At 33.2% G+C, this 20114-nt stretch overlaps 1 protein-coding gene across 11 annotated transcripts in view; it reads right to left on the bottom strand.

Annotated features, from left to right (window-relative positions):
- Positions 1-20114, bottom strand: part of CLC-D (chloride channel D) — a 192593-nt gene that overhangs the window by 79945 nt on the left and 92534 nt on the right. For all 11 annotated transcript variants that reach the window (XR_016363934.1, XR_016363935.1, XR_016363930.1 and 8 more), the window contains exons 7-8: positions 4616-4690; positions 3903-3991 (exon numbers count right to left, since the gene is read on the bottom strand). Coding sequence is in view for 4 of the 11 variants with exons in the window: in XM_089825895.1 (XP_089682021.1) it covers positions 3903-3991; positions 4616-4690 (164 nt within the window). In the remaining 7 variants the exon portion in view is untranslated. The remainder of the gene's footprint in view (positions 1-3902; positions 3992-4615; positions 4691-20114) is intronic.

Below are 20114 nucleotides of genomic sequence, written 5' to 3' on the forward strand. Positions count from 1 at the left end.
TGACTATATCCTCAATATCATATCTTGCTTAGTATTTACTATTGTTGTGTTTTACTGTCTGTAATGAATATTTACATTTGATTGGCTGAAAGTTGCAGACCGGAATTCATAAGTCAATGACGTCCAATGGTGTAAAGGTGGATTGGAACATTACACGGGCTAACTTTTCCCTAAAGAAATGCGGATTGAGTAATACTAAGGCTGACTGTACTCTGCAAATGCTTATTCCATGTTTTTCTTTTCTTTTTCCTTAAGAACGTAAATTGATTCCAATATATTCTAGAGTAAATGCATGTTGGGAGAGAGACATGACTTTTCATATGGTGGTAAATAAGAATTAATAACATACTATGGTCTTAGATATATGGCATTGACATAATATTAAATATTACTTGGTTTGGAATATTAACATATCAATACTATAATAATATTAATAATATTAGAAATTAAAGAAAATATTTATTATAGTATAATATTATAATATTCTGGTTTAATGTCATTATATATTACAATATCAATAATTGCAAATTACATTATTAATAATTAGAATATTAGCGACTATATATTACAATATTTATGACTGGAGTATTAATTTTATATATATTTAAAATATTATATTATATTATTATTTATTAATGTAATCAAATGTTCTTAATCTTCCATTCTTATTTATTTAGTTTTTCTAAGTTTATCATCACTTATTATCTAATTATTATTTAATTATTTTAACATTATATTTCTTATTTATTTTATTATACTGAAAATATTCTTCATTATATGTTTTATCTTTTAATTTTAGTGTAATTTAATATTATTGTTTCTAATTAATAGCAAAAACAGGTTTTGAGGGGACCCAAAACCCCATTAATAATTTAATATTATTGTTATACATTATTAATTTCCCTTTTATTAAGTTTGATATTTGTATATATAAATATATAGTTTAACAAATATAATTATTGTCTGTAATGAATGTTTAAATTTGATTGGCTGAAAGCTGTTGAGTGGAAGTCGTAAGTCAATGATGTCCAATGGTGTAAAGGTGGATTGGAACATTAAATCGGCTGACCTTTTCCTAAAGAAATGCTGATTAAGTAGTACTAAGGCTGACTGTACTCTACAAATGCTGATTCCATGCTTTTCTTTTCTTTTTCCTTAAGAACGTAAATTGATTCCAATATATTCTAGAGTCAATGCATATTGGGAAAGAGACATGACTTTTCATATGGTGGTAAATAAGAATTAATAACATACTATGGTCGTAGCAGACATTAAAATAATATTAAATATTACTGGGTTTGGAATGTTAATACTATAATAACATTATTATAATATTAGAAATTAAAATAAATATTTAATTATATTATAATATTCTTGTTTAATATCATCATATATTGCAATATTAATAATTGCATGTTACATTATTAATAAGTAGAATATTAACAAAATGTTAATGACTACAGTATTATTAGTTGAAACTAATGGAATCACCAAGTTCCATATTAGTTCCATAATCTAAAAATTTCATTGATATACTAATATTTGCAAAAGGTTTATTAATTTGCATTTTTTTTGGAATTGAAAAATACAATTTTTTTAAAACTTTATTGGCTCATGATCAAAAAGGCAATGAAGAAATTCAATTTTCTTCAACAAAAATACAACTATGATTAATGCAAGCATTGATTGCAACTTTATCTTTTCTTGGGACAAGTGAATAAACATTTTTTTTTAAATCATTTTTCTAACACCTCTATTAATGAATGCAATAATTTCAATTTTATCTTTTCCACATTTGTGACAAGTGGATAAACTTTTTTTTAAAAAGACAATCAGTTTTAATTGATGTTTATTTTTGTAATTTGTAAAATGTTATTCAAATATAGATATTATAATCAAACATAGACATTTTAACTCTTTTAAATTGTCAATTTTCAAAAAAATATTTTTTATATAGTTTAATTTCATATTTATTTTCATTTTAATTTATATATAAGTTTAAATTAGAATTTAATTATTTTAATTTTTACATATCTAAATCAGTGCTTTTAATAGATTTTTTTTTTTTTTTTTATATATAATTTTATTAGAGTATACATTTATTTAACATATATAATTTTTATTATATTGATATTTTTAATTTATACTTTAAAATACATAATATTAATTTTGTATCAATTTTAATAAAGTTCAAATTGTTTAGCTTTGTATATTATCAACTTTATTTATTATAAGTGTGTGTGATTTTTTTAAAGCGTAAATGTTATTTTTAAATTAATTTTGTTTATCTATTTTTATGCATTAGATTTAAGCTTAAGAATATTGTCCAACTTCTTCAATTGGATGAATTTATCGCTTAAACAAGATATATCAAACAATTTAATAATTAAAATGAATCAATTTAACTCTTTTTTTTTTAAATAATATAATTTATCTGTATCTTATATATAATTAGTTGATAAATATCTTTGGTATGATAAATGTTCTTTAGGATGTCATCTAATTTTAATTTAACAGGATACTATAATGTTTATTTATATATTCTTTTACTATTTTAATTAATATACATCATTGCAGTTATATAATTTAATAATATACTAACTATACTCTATAATTTAATTTAGTTTAGCACTATAATATTATTTTTTCATTACTATTTATTTGTTATTTTATTAAATTAAATACATTATATTCTAACCAAAACCTACTTCAATCAACCATAAAATCATTAAGGCAGGAACCTTGGCGCATGCGCCCCTTGTTGACTTGAGTATTAATAATAATAAAATTATTTAAGATGTTATATTGTATGATTTATTAATAAAATAAATGTTCCTAATCTTTCATTCTTATTTATTTAGTTTTTTCTAATTTTATCATCATTTATCATCTAATTATTATTTAATTATTTTAACATTATATTTCTTATTTATTTTATTATTATAATAATAATCTTTATTTATATATTGTATATTTTAATTTTGTTGTAATTTAATATTTTTTTTTTTTTATTAATAACATAAATAGGTTTTGAGGGGACCTGAAACCCCACTAATAATTTAATATCATTGTTATTCATTATTAAATTCCCCTTTATTAAGTTTGATATTTGTATATATAAATTTATTGTTTCACAAATATAATTAAACTTATATACATTATAATTATGATTACTTTTTATTATTCTTATATTTTAAGTCTATTGTCATACTCTGGAAAAGGGAAATCAAAAAAAAATTATTTACAAGTGACTCTTTATTAGAGAGAGTTTGAAGATCAAGGGCACTATTTCTACCAATTAACGAACACTGTTGAACTAAGTATCCTGGTCCTATTTTGAGTGACATGGTGCAATGCACACTAAAAGCTTCAATAAACCTTCCAAGAGATGTTCTCAAGCCTTATGTCAAACATATAGGTGTTCTTTGAATATATTATTGGGAGTTGAGCTGACTGTTTCTCCCAAAATATGCATCCTTTTAAGAAATCATTATCATCCCAATTAAGGATGTCACATGAGGCTGTTAAACCATGCTGCGAATCATGAGGGAATATGTTTTACACTTACCAATAATCTCCCCCTCAGCATTACCCAAGGGGATTTGAACCTATGATCGTGCTCTGGTACCACATAAGTGTAGTTGAGCTGGTTGTTCTCCCAAAAGATGTATCTTTTTAGGAAACCGCTACTGTCCCAAGTGAGTATCTTACAAGAGGCTATTTAACTATGTCACAGATCCCAAGGGGGTATGTCGGACATTTATGCACATATATTTCTTCTAATATACTACTAGACTATTGTCTATGAGTATCAAGGTGATAAAAGTACAGTGAAAGCAAAACCACAATAAAAAAAAATAACACAGTAGTGATCACTAATAAGCATTGATGTGCTTGTTTACCAGGATGTAACTTCCTCAAGTGCAAATAGCACACCACCAACAGGTGCTCTGAAAGCACCAGCAACACCAGCAGCACATCCACATGTTACCTAAAGATGCATAACAAGACAGTACCACTGTAAAGTCAAAAATAAAATAGAGATGTGAATATAAAATATGAAAGCTTCAAATCATATAGATCTGTGTCAAACAAGTAAATCTGCTGTATAATATTAATGAACATGTCTTTCTTTCCTATGGTCATTCAATTTGTTTGCAACACATGTCATTATTATCTTGACATATCTGTGATTTAGCCACCTTGTGTTCATCACCTGCCATAGCCTTGTTAGCTAGACTCTCTTATTGTTGTCTTTTTGCTTTCAGTTTATCTCTACCTAAATATCTCTTCTAAGATCTTTCTGCATCCTTGTTGTATCTCTAGTGGTGGTAACTTTGAGTCCCATTTTAACTATTTGGTCGTCTACGGACATCAATATTATTTAATTGTTCTTTTCTTATCGTCTATAAAGAAATTTGACCGTAGTAGAAAAATAATTGATTATCTATGTAAATAAATTGCAGTATACAGCATTGACCTCTTAAAACAAAATTATTTTGCTCACATTTTGTTAAGTACTGTATTTATACAGTGCTTGTTTTAATCCTGCACCGTGGAATAATGCATATCCTGTATTAACAACTACGAGGAATAGCATATTGAAAGTGCTTACAAGATCACGACGATCTCGGTCATTTTTAAAAACCTGGAACCATCTTGAGTTGACATGGTACTTTGTAGAGCCGCCCTGTATCAAAAGTTTGCATGCAGAGACCAGATCAGATGCAATGAAGAGATCACCTCATATACCAAAACCAAAAATAACGAGTTTAGAATCAATAAAAATATGCTCAACTATAAGAATATAAAGCATTTTCTTAAGATTGTTCAAAATGTTAGTTTTAATAAAGCTCAATTAATTGGAAAAGGTGCAATAACCTCCAGAAAAGAAGAAAATAGCTATGTTCCATGGCCATTTGGAGCACAGGATGAAAATCCAGGGGGACACTTTTAGGGACAGCAGTGTGTGTGAGTGGAGGGAGAGGGATGCAAGGGAAGGGGAATTGAAAAACACACATATGCACAGTGATACTCAAAACGTTTGGCTACACTTGACATTAAAATTTCAGAAATTCATATAAGCTATCGATTTCAATATAAAAAATTGAATCGGTGTCTCAAATTTTAATAAACATGATTGAATTGATCAGTCATAGGCTGATAGCAATACAGAAGTGATAGAAAATTTAAAGGAAAGAAATTTTGTTGTTTTGCATAATATATCATGATTTGTAGTTTTTATTGTGACAATGACAGCAGTATCACACCAACATTGTAAGAAGATTTCGTTATTTAAAATTCTTAACTCCTTTGAAAGATATGGCAGCATAAAAAAAAAAAACTTGTGATGTCCCGTTGTGGGATCACCTCATACTTTGCCCTAAATTCACAAATCAAAAATGAAACAGGAGCAAAAATGTAGTTTGAGATGTAATTCTTACTCAAATAAGATGAGATAAGCTTTATGAAAATCTGAAGTCTGATTTCTCATATCAGGTTGATCTCTTATAACAATCTCCTCTATCAAGTGGAATTCTTCTGCTCAGTCTGCTCTCAAAGTCTAAATAATACTCTCTTCTTGTTGCTTATTTTTTGCTTGGAATGAAATCTCCTTCAAACTTTATTGGTGAAAACGTCACCACCTTCCATTAGAATTGAGTCACCACTTCACATTATTGCATTTGAGAATTATATATTATTCCCCAAACTGAGCTCCCTTAGATGTCCTCAAATGAAACATCTCCCATTTAGATCTTCCAATGTGGGGGAGAGTCGCACCTTTTCATCACAGCTATCTTTGCAAAGGTCACAACCTTCCACAATTACCACTCTTTGGATGAGTCACAACCCTTCATTTATGCCCACTGAAAGAGTCACAAGCCTTCATAATTGTCCCTCTTTGAAAGATTACCAAACCTTCATAATTACCACATATTCAAAAAGTCACAGCCCTCCATCACTTTTGTCCTTTGAAGCTGTCGCTTCCTTTTTTTCTTCTCAACTCTTATTTCACTTCTATTAATTCTTCCTTGCTTCACATATTCGTTTTTCTGGTCCTCTTTTCCCCTCTCAAATGAAGCTCTCTTCCTTTTTATATCTCATGTTTGATGGAGTAACAACTTTTCATTTCATGCATTTTGAGTCTTGACCCTTCATTAACTTAACTAAATTTAATTATGCTGTATTTAAAATTTTCTCATTTTATATTTTTAATTAAAATTTTATTTTTATTCTTTTATATTTAAATTTTAATATAATTTATTAATAACTTCTATCTCAGAATGGGGACATCACATATGACTCATCTAGGCTCTCTAAATATGGGTCTCTTTGGGGATCAAGCTGTGGTTCACCCAGTGGCAACTTGGCCGATTTAGCTGCAACTGCTGCTCAATCTACATAACATCTTTGATCACCATCCCAAAGTGTGCATCGAAGCTGCTAATCCTAAAGTCTCAAACCACTATAAACTTCAACTATTTTCTGTACTCATCTAGATGTAAACTTAATTGAGTGGATGAAGCTACATGTGGACCAATTCCTCTCTATAGCAAAGAAACTAACAACCTATGATTGTAACAGAACTGAAAGTTGTTTCATCAGTGGTGTATCATTCCAATGTTATGTCAACCAACATATATGATCATTTTGTGAACCTAAGGCCATTCCCCAAGAAATCAAATCTAATGCATGTCAACTCAATCTTTCAATGTAGCTCAAGAGGTGCAAGCCATGTACTTAGGTGGAGAAGATTTCTATAACTCATCTTGAAGTTGACTATTGCATTTCGACTATTGAAGACTAAAGATCCTTTGCTTGATGTTTGCACTCACCAATGACAAAGAGAAAATCATTACATACCTTTCAATAAAAAAGGAATACTAATAACATAAGACAAGTGATTCTAAGTCCGATTTCCCATTTAAGTTAGCGTGCATATGCATGTGCACACGCACGCGTGCGTGGGGGGGGGTGTGTGTGCGTGCACGCATGCAGTGCAGTGCATGCACGCATGCAATGCATGCGCGGGTGTCTGTGTGCGCGCGCAGTGTGTGTGTGTGTGTGTGCATGCAAGTGTATGTGCGTGTGTGCGTGCGCATGCATGCACGTGCATGTGTATGCATGCGGGTGCGTGTGTGCGCGCGCATACGTATGTGTGTTAATATTCATATTTTCTTCATCAAAACATCATATAGTCTTCCATAATTCATATTTTGCACGCATGTGTTAATATTCATATTTTCTTCATCAAAAGCATCATACAGTCTTTGGTAATTCATATTTTGCTACTAAATTTTTAAAGACTTAATACAGAGATTCATTTGGTATATTCATCCAAAGATTTGATGAAAATGTAATACTAAAGCATATTATATTTTATATTTTATATGCATGCACATATTTTGATATATATGCTTGTGTACCACCCACAAGTACTTCCTAGGCACTTGGGTACGTTGTGAGTCCTTTTGTCAAGTTTGCATGTGTATGTACATGTGTGTGTGCGTGTGAATGCATATGCATGTGTATATTATAAATTTGTATATATATGTTCAAACATTGAAGTTATAAAAATACCACAAGCACCTAAAAGAGGCACAATGATTACACCGATAGCAAGATATATCTTATTTAATATATTGGGGGTTGAAGGAGTGAGAAACCAATGTAGTCTCCTTCTCCTTTAAATGGAGTTGCAAAGAAAGTGGGCTTAACTAAAGAGGAAACTTCATGGTTAAGCATGTTTGAGAAGAAGGAATACATAAGTGACCTCCTAGAAAGTTCTCATACTTCACTTATATAAGAATCTTGAGAGCAATTTCACAAAATGTAGAGCAGCTCATTGAAATTAAAAGTGGCACATTCTCCATACTATGTAGGTAATAACATTGTTAACTAAATTTCCCTTAATTCATAAAAAAATCTTATCTAACGATTTTCAATTATATAAAATCATCTCCCAATTCTCATCTTTTTCTATATCATCTATCTACTATATTATTTATATTTCTATTATTTCTCTTTTAATTAAGTTTGAAAACCCCATAGCTATAAAAAAAGAAATGTTCATTTGAATATTTATTAAAAAAATGACTCATATTATTGTTCAATAATTTTGCAATCACAAATTTATTGCAAGGAACCAAAATGATCTTATAGTATGAGATCTCCATTAAAGGAACATGAACAAAATCCTTTTGTTCCATCTCACAATTCAAAATCTCAACTTATGAGAAACATCGGGCGCATCTTTTGTAGGTGATCGAGGCTAAACTTGAGAACAAGTCGTGGGAGTCAGGTACTAGATGGATCCTGTAACATCCGTGTGATAGAGACTATGATACATTTCACAATGCCTTGTTTAAAATGTTTAGTTCAAATGAGGAGGACAATGAAGCGTTGAACTTTAGGCTCGCCATTATTGAAACAGTGCTCAACATTATCGAAGTACTAGGCAGCCAAATTCATCGGCCATATTCACACATCTTCGCAGGGATAGTGTGTACTGCATAGGATTCTGATGACCAAATAAATATTAACTCATTCTTTATTTTCCCCAACTATTGAATTAGTATATATGGTATGCATCTTCTCTAGATCCTCTGTGTTGGGATAAGGATCGAATGTGTAATGATGGCACACTTTGCCCTCCCAAAAAAAAATCTAAGAAAAAACAAAGGGAATTGAAGGAAAAACTAACAAAGAGCCGTTGTAATAATAGAGCCATTATATATTTCATGTGAATGACACTCAGATAATTAAAAACAGCTGCATGTTATGGTCTTGTGAAATGGAAATTATGGGTAAGCGTTTTGATTTGTGTGAAAACTACTAGTTAGTTATTTGTTACAATTCATCTAAAAATGAATATTTACTTTTCAGGAAATTATAAAGATAGTCATAAGTGGTATGGTGGTTAGCCTTTGTGACAATTATGAAATACTTTTGATTATAGTTATCTTGATTTACAAATTGAGGAATATGTTATTATCGTGGAAATATTCTTTTACGGATGTAGGAGAATGCATTGCTAAATAGGATTTAAGGAATGGGGCACCAAAAAGGTCCATCAACAGGCCATCAGGTATGGGTTCTAACCATCTTGGTGAAGGATTTAGCAGCTAAGCAACATTGAGTATACCTTGGACAACGATGAGCTACCCAATCGATTCTTAATGCAAGAAAAAAAATCATTGAACACTTAATAACATAAAATTGTTACCTTCTTTTTCTTTTATACTGAGACCGTTGAGTGGTTTCCACTATCTAACTCTATATATATATTGACACCATGTTATTTTTAACATCTATAATTGCACCTAATTGTATATGTATGTGTGTGTGTGTGCATAAATCAACATATTAATAAAAGGAATTAGATGATCCAAATTGCACACACATATATATGTATATATGTACGTACAACTATAGGTGACACCAATAGCATGATGCCAATACATTTTGATTATAAAAAAGAACACATGAGGAAGTATAACCTTTATGTCTTTAATATTGGCTCCATACTTATGAGCGATTGCCACCTTCATATTGGCTTATATTCCTTTTTAAATTTTAAATTGTTGGAGTTACTTGTGACTGATGGCTGGCCATGCCCCACCACTCTTTTCTTTCTTGTAACTAAGATAATGTGTGGATGATCTATTTATTTCTTCCTCCACTACCTAAGGGGCGTTCTTATTCTCTCCACACGTTTGGGTCTGAGATTTATTTCTAGCAAGAACTCACTCGCGACTGAAAGCCAGCTACAACTTCCATCAATAGTATATCATAAAATCCCTGCTTCATATTGTGAACATCAAAGCTGCAAATTACTCAATGCTATTGCTATTAGTTCCAGACTAAATTCATCGAGTTGGAGCTCATTGTTCTCGAGCCGCAATAGACAAAGCATCTAACCATCTACAAGTCATTTAACCTTTTCATATATTTTATTGTCATTTAATCTCTATTCTTGTCAAATCAAATGTGGAAATCAATGATGTAATTGAATTGTTGTAGTATCATTGTTCATCCTTGATCATGAACAAAGCTACAATGGCTGTAAATAAAGGCTATAGAATTTTGTTTAATAAAGTAATAGAAATTTCCAAATCTCTTTAATTACCATGCTTATCGGGTGCTAATTATATTACAGAACTGCAACTATAATGAAACAAATTCTCATCACTATGAATGTCCAATTGTAACATCCCGATTTCACGGGTCTAAATTAACATCTATCATACTCAAAGAATACAATTATTACTTCATTTCATAGGAAGACAGTTATATCATTCATGTTCAAGTGAATAAGATTTACCGTTAAAAATCAGTTAGACAAAATTTCTTAACTATAAACTTGAAATACCTTCAAATGAAATCACTATAGAAATTGAAAACCACATACCTTGGAAAACTGAGATTAAAATCAATTAGGGATGCTTCTGCAACCACCCAGGTTAGTCCACTAATACCTCTATAACAATACCACAAAAACAACTTCTATCCAATATTGTTAAACCAAAAATAAATGATGATTATCATTAAATACCAATATAAAATTAAGGCATCACATACCACTGTATCAATTAGAGCATTGTTTACCTTCGGTTCATTTAGGGCTTCTGATACCACTAATTCACTTAGGGCTTCCGCAACCACGGATTCAATTAGGGCTTCTGATACCACTGGTTCAAATAGGGCTTCCAATACCACTGGTTCAAATAGGGCTTTCAATACCACGGTTTCAAATTAGGGCTTCTAATACCGCTATATCATGTAGGGTTCCAGTTGTCACTCAATCAATTAGGGCTTTGGATTTCCTTCCCTTCCAATTACTTAACTGTGACAGTAACTCAAAATTAGAAATATACTTATAATCGTTATTCATATAAATTAAAGTAAAATGATGGTAACAATGAAATAATTCAATTTAATCTTACCTCATAAATAAAAGTGATAATACCTGTTTTCCAATAAACAATTGAATGCATGGCTTATCTCCATCTAACACATGTCCGATAACTTGAGAGACATGAAACATTATCAAGGGCTTAACCACCCAACCTCGGACCAAATCTTATCCCCTCACGATCTCTAATGAGAAAGGTCCTCCCTACCCAGAACAGACAGGGGTCATCTTGCCATCTACTACACTTCTCAGTAATTAACTCACCATACGACTTGGCAGCAGGAGATCACAATTTATGCAGGAGTTATTAATTAATTCATATTAAATGATAAATATTGAGATGTCATAACTGATACTAGTTCTTATTATTGATGATTCTTTTCTCTCACCTCATCAACCATCTTCTTGGCTATACAGCCAAGTGAGTTCTCGGTATTCGAAATTCTTAGAGCAGATGGCTCTATCAATTATACATCATTTTGCATTCTATATTTACATAATCTATGTTCTTAAAAGATCTCAAAATTCAAATGCTTAATTATTTAATTTATTCATAACTGAATTCTTCTCCACGTTCTTGCAAACCCACAACACCTCCTCGCCATTTCAAGCTACCATGCCGGTGAATTCCATGGTGTGGATTCATTTATCATCTCATAATGCAAGAAAAGAATGAATTAAGTTCTCATCAAAATTGTTATTCAAGTTTATTGTAGCTTATTCAAGGTTGATACTCTAAGTTAAAATCAAAGATTATCAAAGAGATATTAAACAAGAATCTTCTCTTATTGATTCAGATTGAAAGGAAAAAGGTGGGTTCAGAATTTGTTTTAGACGTAGTACATTCACAATTTGGGATTTAATTATAATTTGATTCCAAGATATATTTGCCTAATTGTACAACATGGTTTCCATTATTAGGATCAGAGTACAAATGTATAAATATCTAATTTCATCTTTCATCCTTTGCATTTCAATGAAACTGTATAATATCAATATCACTATCTTCTACTACTGCTGTTATAGTACGGAAAAAGAAAAACTGAGAATCCCATGGAACTTAGAACATAAATATATACAGGGTTTGCTGAGCTACGAACTTGGCAATAAATAAGAACAACAAAATATGATAAATGCCTTGCGTGACTCCTTTAAATGCTTGGACGGTTCCTTGACTACTGCACTGTGAACCGCGGCTGATTTATAGAGGGTTTCCTAGTCATATTGAATAACGAAAAAGCATATGCATACACTAACGTGACCTGAACGTTTTGTACCCTGTGGCCGAAAACAATAAACTCTCGCACTTCTCTTCCTATGATCATATGGAAAGAATAGTGGAGAGAGGAAGGCGTATGCCATATCACTACTCCCTAGTGTTATTTCCTCTCGCCCATGCCCTCCTACAATGGGTATATTATTAGATGGTTCAGACGGGTTTCTAAGCACAAAAGAATGAATGTGTCGTAGCACAAGAGCCAGAGGAGAGTGTTAATTTTCAACTCTTGACACTAATTGAAAGCAATACCAGGTGATTGGAAGGGTCATGAAAATGCAGAGGGAGAAGTTATTCCCAAAACGATCATCGAAACTCTTATCTAAAGGTCGGCTTGGCTATTCGGCTACCTTCAGTTATCAAGAAGGCTTCGAATGCAAAAAGTCAATAATATATGAAAAAGAAAATAAAGAGGGAAAAAGAATAAGGAGTTGAAAAGACAATTCGAATGCCGAAAAAATAAAATCAATTAACCATGGCAAGTGTTAAAAAGCAAAGATATTAAAAACGAAGAGTAGAGTTGGAAGAAAAATAATAATTCGAATATTATATTTTGAATATTATTATAATCTTATATTTACATTTACATGCGAACATCACTTATTTATTAATTTATAATGATACTAAATCATTTTTATATTGTAAGCACGAATATAAATTATTATTAAAATAATTTGATGAAAGATAAATTAAAATCCTTTAAGATACGTTTTATATTTTAACTCAATTATTTTGATTAAATTATTAAATAACTCATGCGAGTCCCGCAGATGTATTCTGGCTAGGTACTTTGCCTGTTTGCCCAATGATGGTGATGCTCTACCTAATTCTTTTCTAACAATGCTTTCACCCCTTTGACATGCTTCCTGCAAGGAAATTCTTCGTAAATAATTTATATATTATTAAATCATAAATAATCATAACAGTTAACCTTTCATCTTAATTCCATGAATTCGCAATTAATGATCAACTAACATGTCATCTTCACTTGAAATCATAACGACCAACTATCTTACCATTTCGCCAGATTATATCAAATTAAACTGCCACCTGACTTCATGCAAACCTCAACAGCTATATTTTAAACTAGGTCAAAAATTGGGATGTAACACCAATCGAGCACACTGCTAATGGCATACTTAGTGCATGAATATTAGAAGCAAGCTTCAATATATTACTTGAGGCATCAATCTAATATATACAATGGTATTGACCATATACCATTGAGATAAGATCAGTTTGAATGGGATAAATCTGAATTGTTAAAGTGATATTTGCATTAGACTTGGCTCTAAATCTCCCAAGATACACCCAAGACCAGAAGGCTCAAGTATTAATGGGTGGGGAGGAGAAGCATCCCTGGAAGAACAAATGAATATCAGTAAATGGAAGTATATGAATAATTAAACTACGTATATTGAGTCAAGTCATGGTTGTCCACATTATATTCTTGTTGTCAAGTTGAGCGGTGGATGATCAGGCTCATTAATAGCCCATTGAAATCCTTGGCCAAGGTAGGTTAGTGGCAACACCGAGATGCTCAAGCGGCACAACCATCGTGCCGCAAGCCTAACCTCGAAGTAGGGAGAGTCTTTCTCAAATGAGATTGTGTAGGGATAAGTTAAGGTCCGCGGTTGGGAGGTTAAGCCTATGCCAATGCTTCTCCTCTTCACCAGATGTCGAGGCTTGCACAACACAATGACAATTATTTGATACATGTATAACACTTGTTCCTTTCATGTATTCTTTATCTTAAATTAATGTTTTATTTTGAGGTATGTGTCTGTGTCTGTGTGTGTGTGTGTGTGTGTATTGTTATGATGCTCCTAGGGAATGTATTGGCAGAAGTTAGATATGGAAGTTAAAGTAGTTTCCTTTCATGTGAACTAGAAAAGGTCGTTATTATATTTTTGTTTTACTTATTCTTGTACAATGAAATTAGTTGTTAACTTTTTCATTCTAAGTGAAGTAACGAATATAACTACCTTTATGTCATTCTATTATGAAATACAATTTTACCTTAGAATATGATTCTTCTATTAGTTTAGAAAAAATGGTATGTTAAATATGGTATTAGAGCATTGGGTTCAACTTTGAACCTTGGGCTCATCACTTAACCACACTAGGAAAACTGAAAATACAGATTTAATTGTTAGCGGGATGTATATCTAGAAGACTCCTTGCAACAAAACCCCAGCATCCCATATTCTTTTATCTAATAAAGACCATGTTCAAGCATATTATTCCTATTGCTCCATACCCCATGATGATGAAACCATAGCACACGCCTTGCAATGAATGAACAAGGAAAGGGTCAGATGGACTCCTACCAAGAAGGCAATACTAAGAAACGAACTTATCAAGGCATGTACCCGACAAACTTATCCTCTCATGATCTTTCGTGAAAAATGTACATGTAGGATAAGCCCAAGAATGAAACTAAACAAAATACCCAAGAACAGGGTATCCGAATTGCAATTATAATTTTTGTTTTGTGTCCTCAAAGGAGAAGATTTTTGTAAATAAAGTTGTTATAGTTGTAACAAGCAATTTTGATGAATATAATAAAATGAGCAATTAGCAAAACATCTTTCGTTATCTTTACATCTTTCTGGGCAATCCTATACATCTAAATGCGAGCATGATATTGACCTAAGAAAAAAAAATCTACACTACAAGAGATTTTAAAAAAACATAGGAAACATGAACAACAATGGAAACACCGTGGACAATGAAGTGACCAATGATATCAATCCTCATATCCCCTTCAATAATTGCTTCAAGTTTTGCAAGACACGCAAACGAAGCTGGAAAACATGGAAAAGAAAATGAATGAACTGGCAGCCCAGGTCGAGCGAGGTCAAGAGGAGACATACTCCTCACTTCCACCTAAAATTGAACCTGAAAATTCTGGCCACAACGAAAGAGGTATTCAAGCCTCACCCACCCAAATTAATAAACAAAAGAACCTAGAGATAGCTAGCAACTTGTCCTCGAATATTAAAAAGATCAAACCACCTAGGTTCTCGGGCTCCGAATCTGGAGATGATGCAGAGGCCTAGTTAACTGCGATGGAACAATATTTTGAGATCAGGAGTTTCTCCAAAACTTCAAAAGCAGTTAGGGGAATATACCACCTTTCAGGTGAAGTAGCTACTTGGTCAGGAAATACTAAGATAGAGCTCAACATTAAGACAATTGAGGTTACAAGGGATTCGTCTCCATTTTTAAAAACCGATGGTTGCCCTAGACCTTCTACGATAAGAAGTTGTTAGACTTTCAGAACCTTAAGCAAGGAGATTTATTTGTACACAAGTACTTGGAAAAGTTCACTCAACTGCTGAAGTATGTACCTCTGTACCAACAAGACAAGAACCTGAAAGTTAGAAAGTTCATTATGGGTTTGAACAATAGGATCGGGGAAGCAATGGATGTCCTCACTCCACGAACTACGGAGGAAGCTTTGCAGAGAGCCATCCAACACAAGCATAAAATAAAAAGGGATAACTCTATCCGACATAATAAGAGAAAAACCAGCTGGAACACAAAATGGTCAAATTCAGGGCCACATAAAAAGCATTTTAAGAACTTCACGACCAATCAACTAGAACCCAAGGGCAATGGTGGCAAAGAGTTCACGGGTAACTCCAACTTTAACAAGGGCAATAAAGGAAATGAAAAGAAAGGACCACCGTCGGGATGTTTTACATGTGGTGGGGATTATTATGCCAACAAGTGCCCTAACAAGCCAAATACCAACTAGCCACCTCGATCCCCATTACCACCACAATAGGTCGTATATCAGCAAAGGATTCATGGAGCACTAGATAACCGACAAGCCGAACAGCAACTAGGTCCAATAGAAACCCCAAGTAAGATCTCTGGAAAGCCTAATTCTATACTAATTGATACACGGGTAGCTAAATGTTTTATCTCCCCAAAATTGTTGAGTAGATTTCCTAAAAGAACTGGTTTTATGACAAAATCATAGACCGTTGAGTATGCAAACCAGACAAGGGCTAAGGTAGAGCAGTGTCCATTTGAGGCCCGGGGTGACTTTCCGAACTTCTCTACGAAAATGAATATGTATGTAGCACCTCTTGGGTCCTATGGCATCATCATGGGTATAAATTGGCTTTGTGAGCATAAGGCTAAGGTGAATTGTCTTGCCAAGACAATAGTGTGTCTAGACGACCGAGGGAATCCCATAAGCGTATAAGGAATTATGCATGAGATCAAATCTCACCAAATCTCAGCCATGCAACTTAAGAGATTTAGTAGAAAAGGGTGTGAAATCTTCACAGTCAAGATACAAAACTCAATGGAATTTGTAAAGAATGCTTATCAAAATGACTGCACCTTAGAGGATAGTGAAATTAGAGGAAAATTGGAGAAATCTTTTGAGAGCAAGTACACATATCTTAAGAAATTTCAGGATGTGTTTTCAAAAGAGCTCCCTAGTCTACCACCATCTAGGATGTTCAATTTCACTATACATTTGATACCTGGGGCAAAGACTATATCAAGAGCACCCTAACGGATGACCACTACCAAATTAATGGAACTTCAAATATAGCTTCAGGAACTATTAGATAAGAAACTTATCCAACCCACTGTCTCACCTTGGCGAGCTCCAATGTTGTTTGTCACGAAGGATGGAACCATGAGGTTGTGCATAGATTATAGGATGCTTAACAAGGTTACCATTAAAAATAGGTATCCGCTTCCCCAAATTGATGATCTATTCGATCAAATGAGAGGTGCAACTGTATTTTCCAAGATCGATTTAGGGTCTAGTTATCATCAACTCCGCATCAAAGATGAAGACATTCATAAAACTGCTTTCAGAACTCATTATGGACATTATGAATTTACCGTACTACCATTCGGGTTGACCAACACTCTAGCAACTTTCATGAACCTTATGAATAGCATTTTCCAGGATTGTTAGGATAAATTTGTGCTAGTTTTCATTGATGACATTCTCATCTACTCCCAAAATGAGGAGGAATGTCAAAAGCACTTGGAGATAGTCTTACAGAGGCTATGAGAGCATAAATTGTACAGAAAACTATCCAAGTGTTCTTTTTATCAAAATGAAATTCAGTACCTGGGGCACATTATATCAGCTCAAGGAATAGTTGTAGATCCCACTAAGATCAAGGCAATTAGAGACTGGCCCGTACCTATAAATGTGACAAAGGTCAAAAGCTTCATGGGTTTAGTTGGATTTTATAGAAAATTTGTTAGAGATTTCTCCAGAATAGCATATCCCATCACCTCACTGCAAAGGAAAGGAAAGAAGTTCATTTGGACTGAAAAATGCCAAGTAGCTTTTGAATATTTGAAGGAGAAATTAACCACTACCCCAATACTTAGAGTACCTTATCCACAAGGCCAATTCATGGTTATAATAGATGCATGCGGGGAGGGGTTAGGAGGTGTACTAATACAGGAAGATCAAGTTATTGCCTATGAATCCAGAAAATTGAAAAATTATGAATTGAATTATGCCACGCATGATTTGGAATCAGCATCCATTGTTCATGCTCTTCAGATGCAGAGGCACTATTTGATAGGGAAACCATTTGAACTCTGATCAGATCATCACGAGCTAAGTTATATACTTACTCAGCCTAACCTTAATGCTCGACAAAGAAGATGGCTAGAATTTCTAGGATCATGATTTCAAGAGCAATTATATTAAGGGCAAGGACAACAAGGTAGCAGACGCCTTGAGCTGGTGAAGGGATATATCAACTACAGTAGCAATAAATACGGGGTTCAAGGAGCAAGTATTACAGCACCTATTTAGTGAAGACTTCTATAACGAGGTTAGTCAAGCACTTCATTGAGACCCTCAGGTTACCAACTAGAAGAGGATGGACTTTTGAGATACAATGGCAGGATGTATATACCTAAGGTTCCAGAAATCTGAAGGATGATTTTAGGACAAATCCACATAGCTTCATATTCTGGACATCCTGGGGTGACTAAGATGTTGGCATATATGAAACCCTTGTATTTTTGGAAAGGGATGAAAAGAGAAATAGCAGAATATGTGGCAGGATGCCTCAAGTGTCAAAGGGTCAAGGAAGAAAACTATTACCCAGTGGGATTACTGCATCCAACTGAGGTTCCAGAATGGAAGTGGCAGATAATTACCATGGATTTTATTCAAGGGCTACCCATGATCTGAAACAGGCATAACACCATCATAGTGGTTGTAAATAGATTAACCAAGGTGGCCCACTTCATACTAGGTAACTTATACGATGAAGCACCAGAGATCACTCACAAGTTTGTTAGAGAAACTTTCAGACTCCATGGGATACTAGAGACGATGATATATGATAGAGATGCTAGGATAGCATCCAAAATTTTGGCAAAACTTTATTCTCAGCTTTGGGAACCAACCTAAATATTAGTTCCACTTATCATCCTGAAACCAATGGCCAGACAGAAAGGGTAAATCAGATATTAGAAGATCTCCCTAAGAGTGTATTGCAAGACTTGACAATATCAATGAGAAATGTACCTTCCCTTAGTAGAGTTTGCTTATAACAATTCTTATCAATCCACTATCAAGATGACACCTTTCGAGGCCCTATATGGTCGTAAATGCAAAACCCCCATAAGTTGGAACCGAATTGAAGAGAGAATCATCATTGGGCCAGAGATGCTATTGGAGATGGAAGAACAAGTAGTTCAGATCTATCAAAGACTGAAGGAGGCATATGACAGACAGAAAAGTTACGCAGATATAAAGAGAATACCTTGAGAATTTACAATTGGAGAAAAGAGTCTTTTAAAAGTAAAACCACAAAAGAGAACTATCAAGCTTGGGAAGAACGCCAAGCTAGCCCCAAGATACATGGAATCATTTGATGTGTTAGAACTCATAAACCCAGAAGCCTACAAGATTGCACTACCTCCAGCCCTTGCTGGAATGCATGACGTATTCCATGTATCATATCTTAAGAAATATGTTACCCACCATGAGCATATAATTGACTAGAATCTCTTACAGGTGCGAGATTCAGGGCTAGTAAATAGAGCAGCTAAGAATACTCGAGGTGCGTAAGCTTCACTTGCAAAATCAAGACATAATTCAGTGCAAGGTCCGGTGGGACCAATATGCCAAGGAAAATGCTACTTGGGAAGACTATGATGGGACCTTCCAGAAATTCCCCCACCTTTTCCCAAAGACTTGAACCAAAAATACTTCTTTGTTAGATTGTCACTAGAACTCTAGACTGTTTATTTAAGTAGAAATTTGTTCTTTTATATTATAAACTTCATCGGGGATGATGGAACGCAAGGGGAAGGGTATGTTGCATCCCAAATTTTTGTCCATTTAAAATAATCATGTAGCTGTAATATATTTCAAGTGAATGACAATTAGATAGTTAAAAACAGTTGGATGTTATGGTCTTGTGAAATGGAAATTATGGTTAACCATTTTGTGTTATGTGAAAATTGCTTGTTAGTTGTTCATTACAATTCAACTAAAAATGAATATTTACTTTTCAAGAAATTATAAAGATAGTCGTTAATGTTACGGTGGTTAGCCGATGTGACAATTATGACATACTTTTGATTATAGTTATCTTGATTTAAAATTGAGGAATATGTTATTATCATGGATAAATTATGGATGCAGGAGAAGACGAAAAGGGGGGAAATCATTGCTAAACAGAATTTAGAGAATGGGGCACCAAAAAAGGCCCATCGACAGGCCATCAGGGATGGTTTCTAACCATCTTGATGAAGGATTTAGCGGCTGGGCAACACAAAGTATACCTTGGACAACGATGAGCTACCCATCCAGTTCTTAATGCAAGAAAAAAAACATTAATCATTTAATAACATAAAATTGTAACCTTCTTTTTATTTTACGTTAAGACTGTTGAGTGGTCGCCA

This window comes from Cupressus sempervirens, chromosome 4, assembly GCF_028749045.1.
Source record: "Cupressus sempervirens isolate cs-2001-9-10 chromosome 4, ASM2874904v1, whole genome shotgun sequence".
NCBI classification, from domain to species: Eukaryota; Viridiplantae; Streptophyta; class Pinopsida; order Cupressales; family Cupressaceae; genus Cupressus; species Cupressus sempervirens.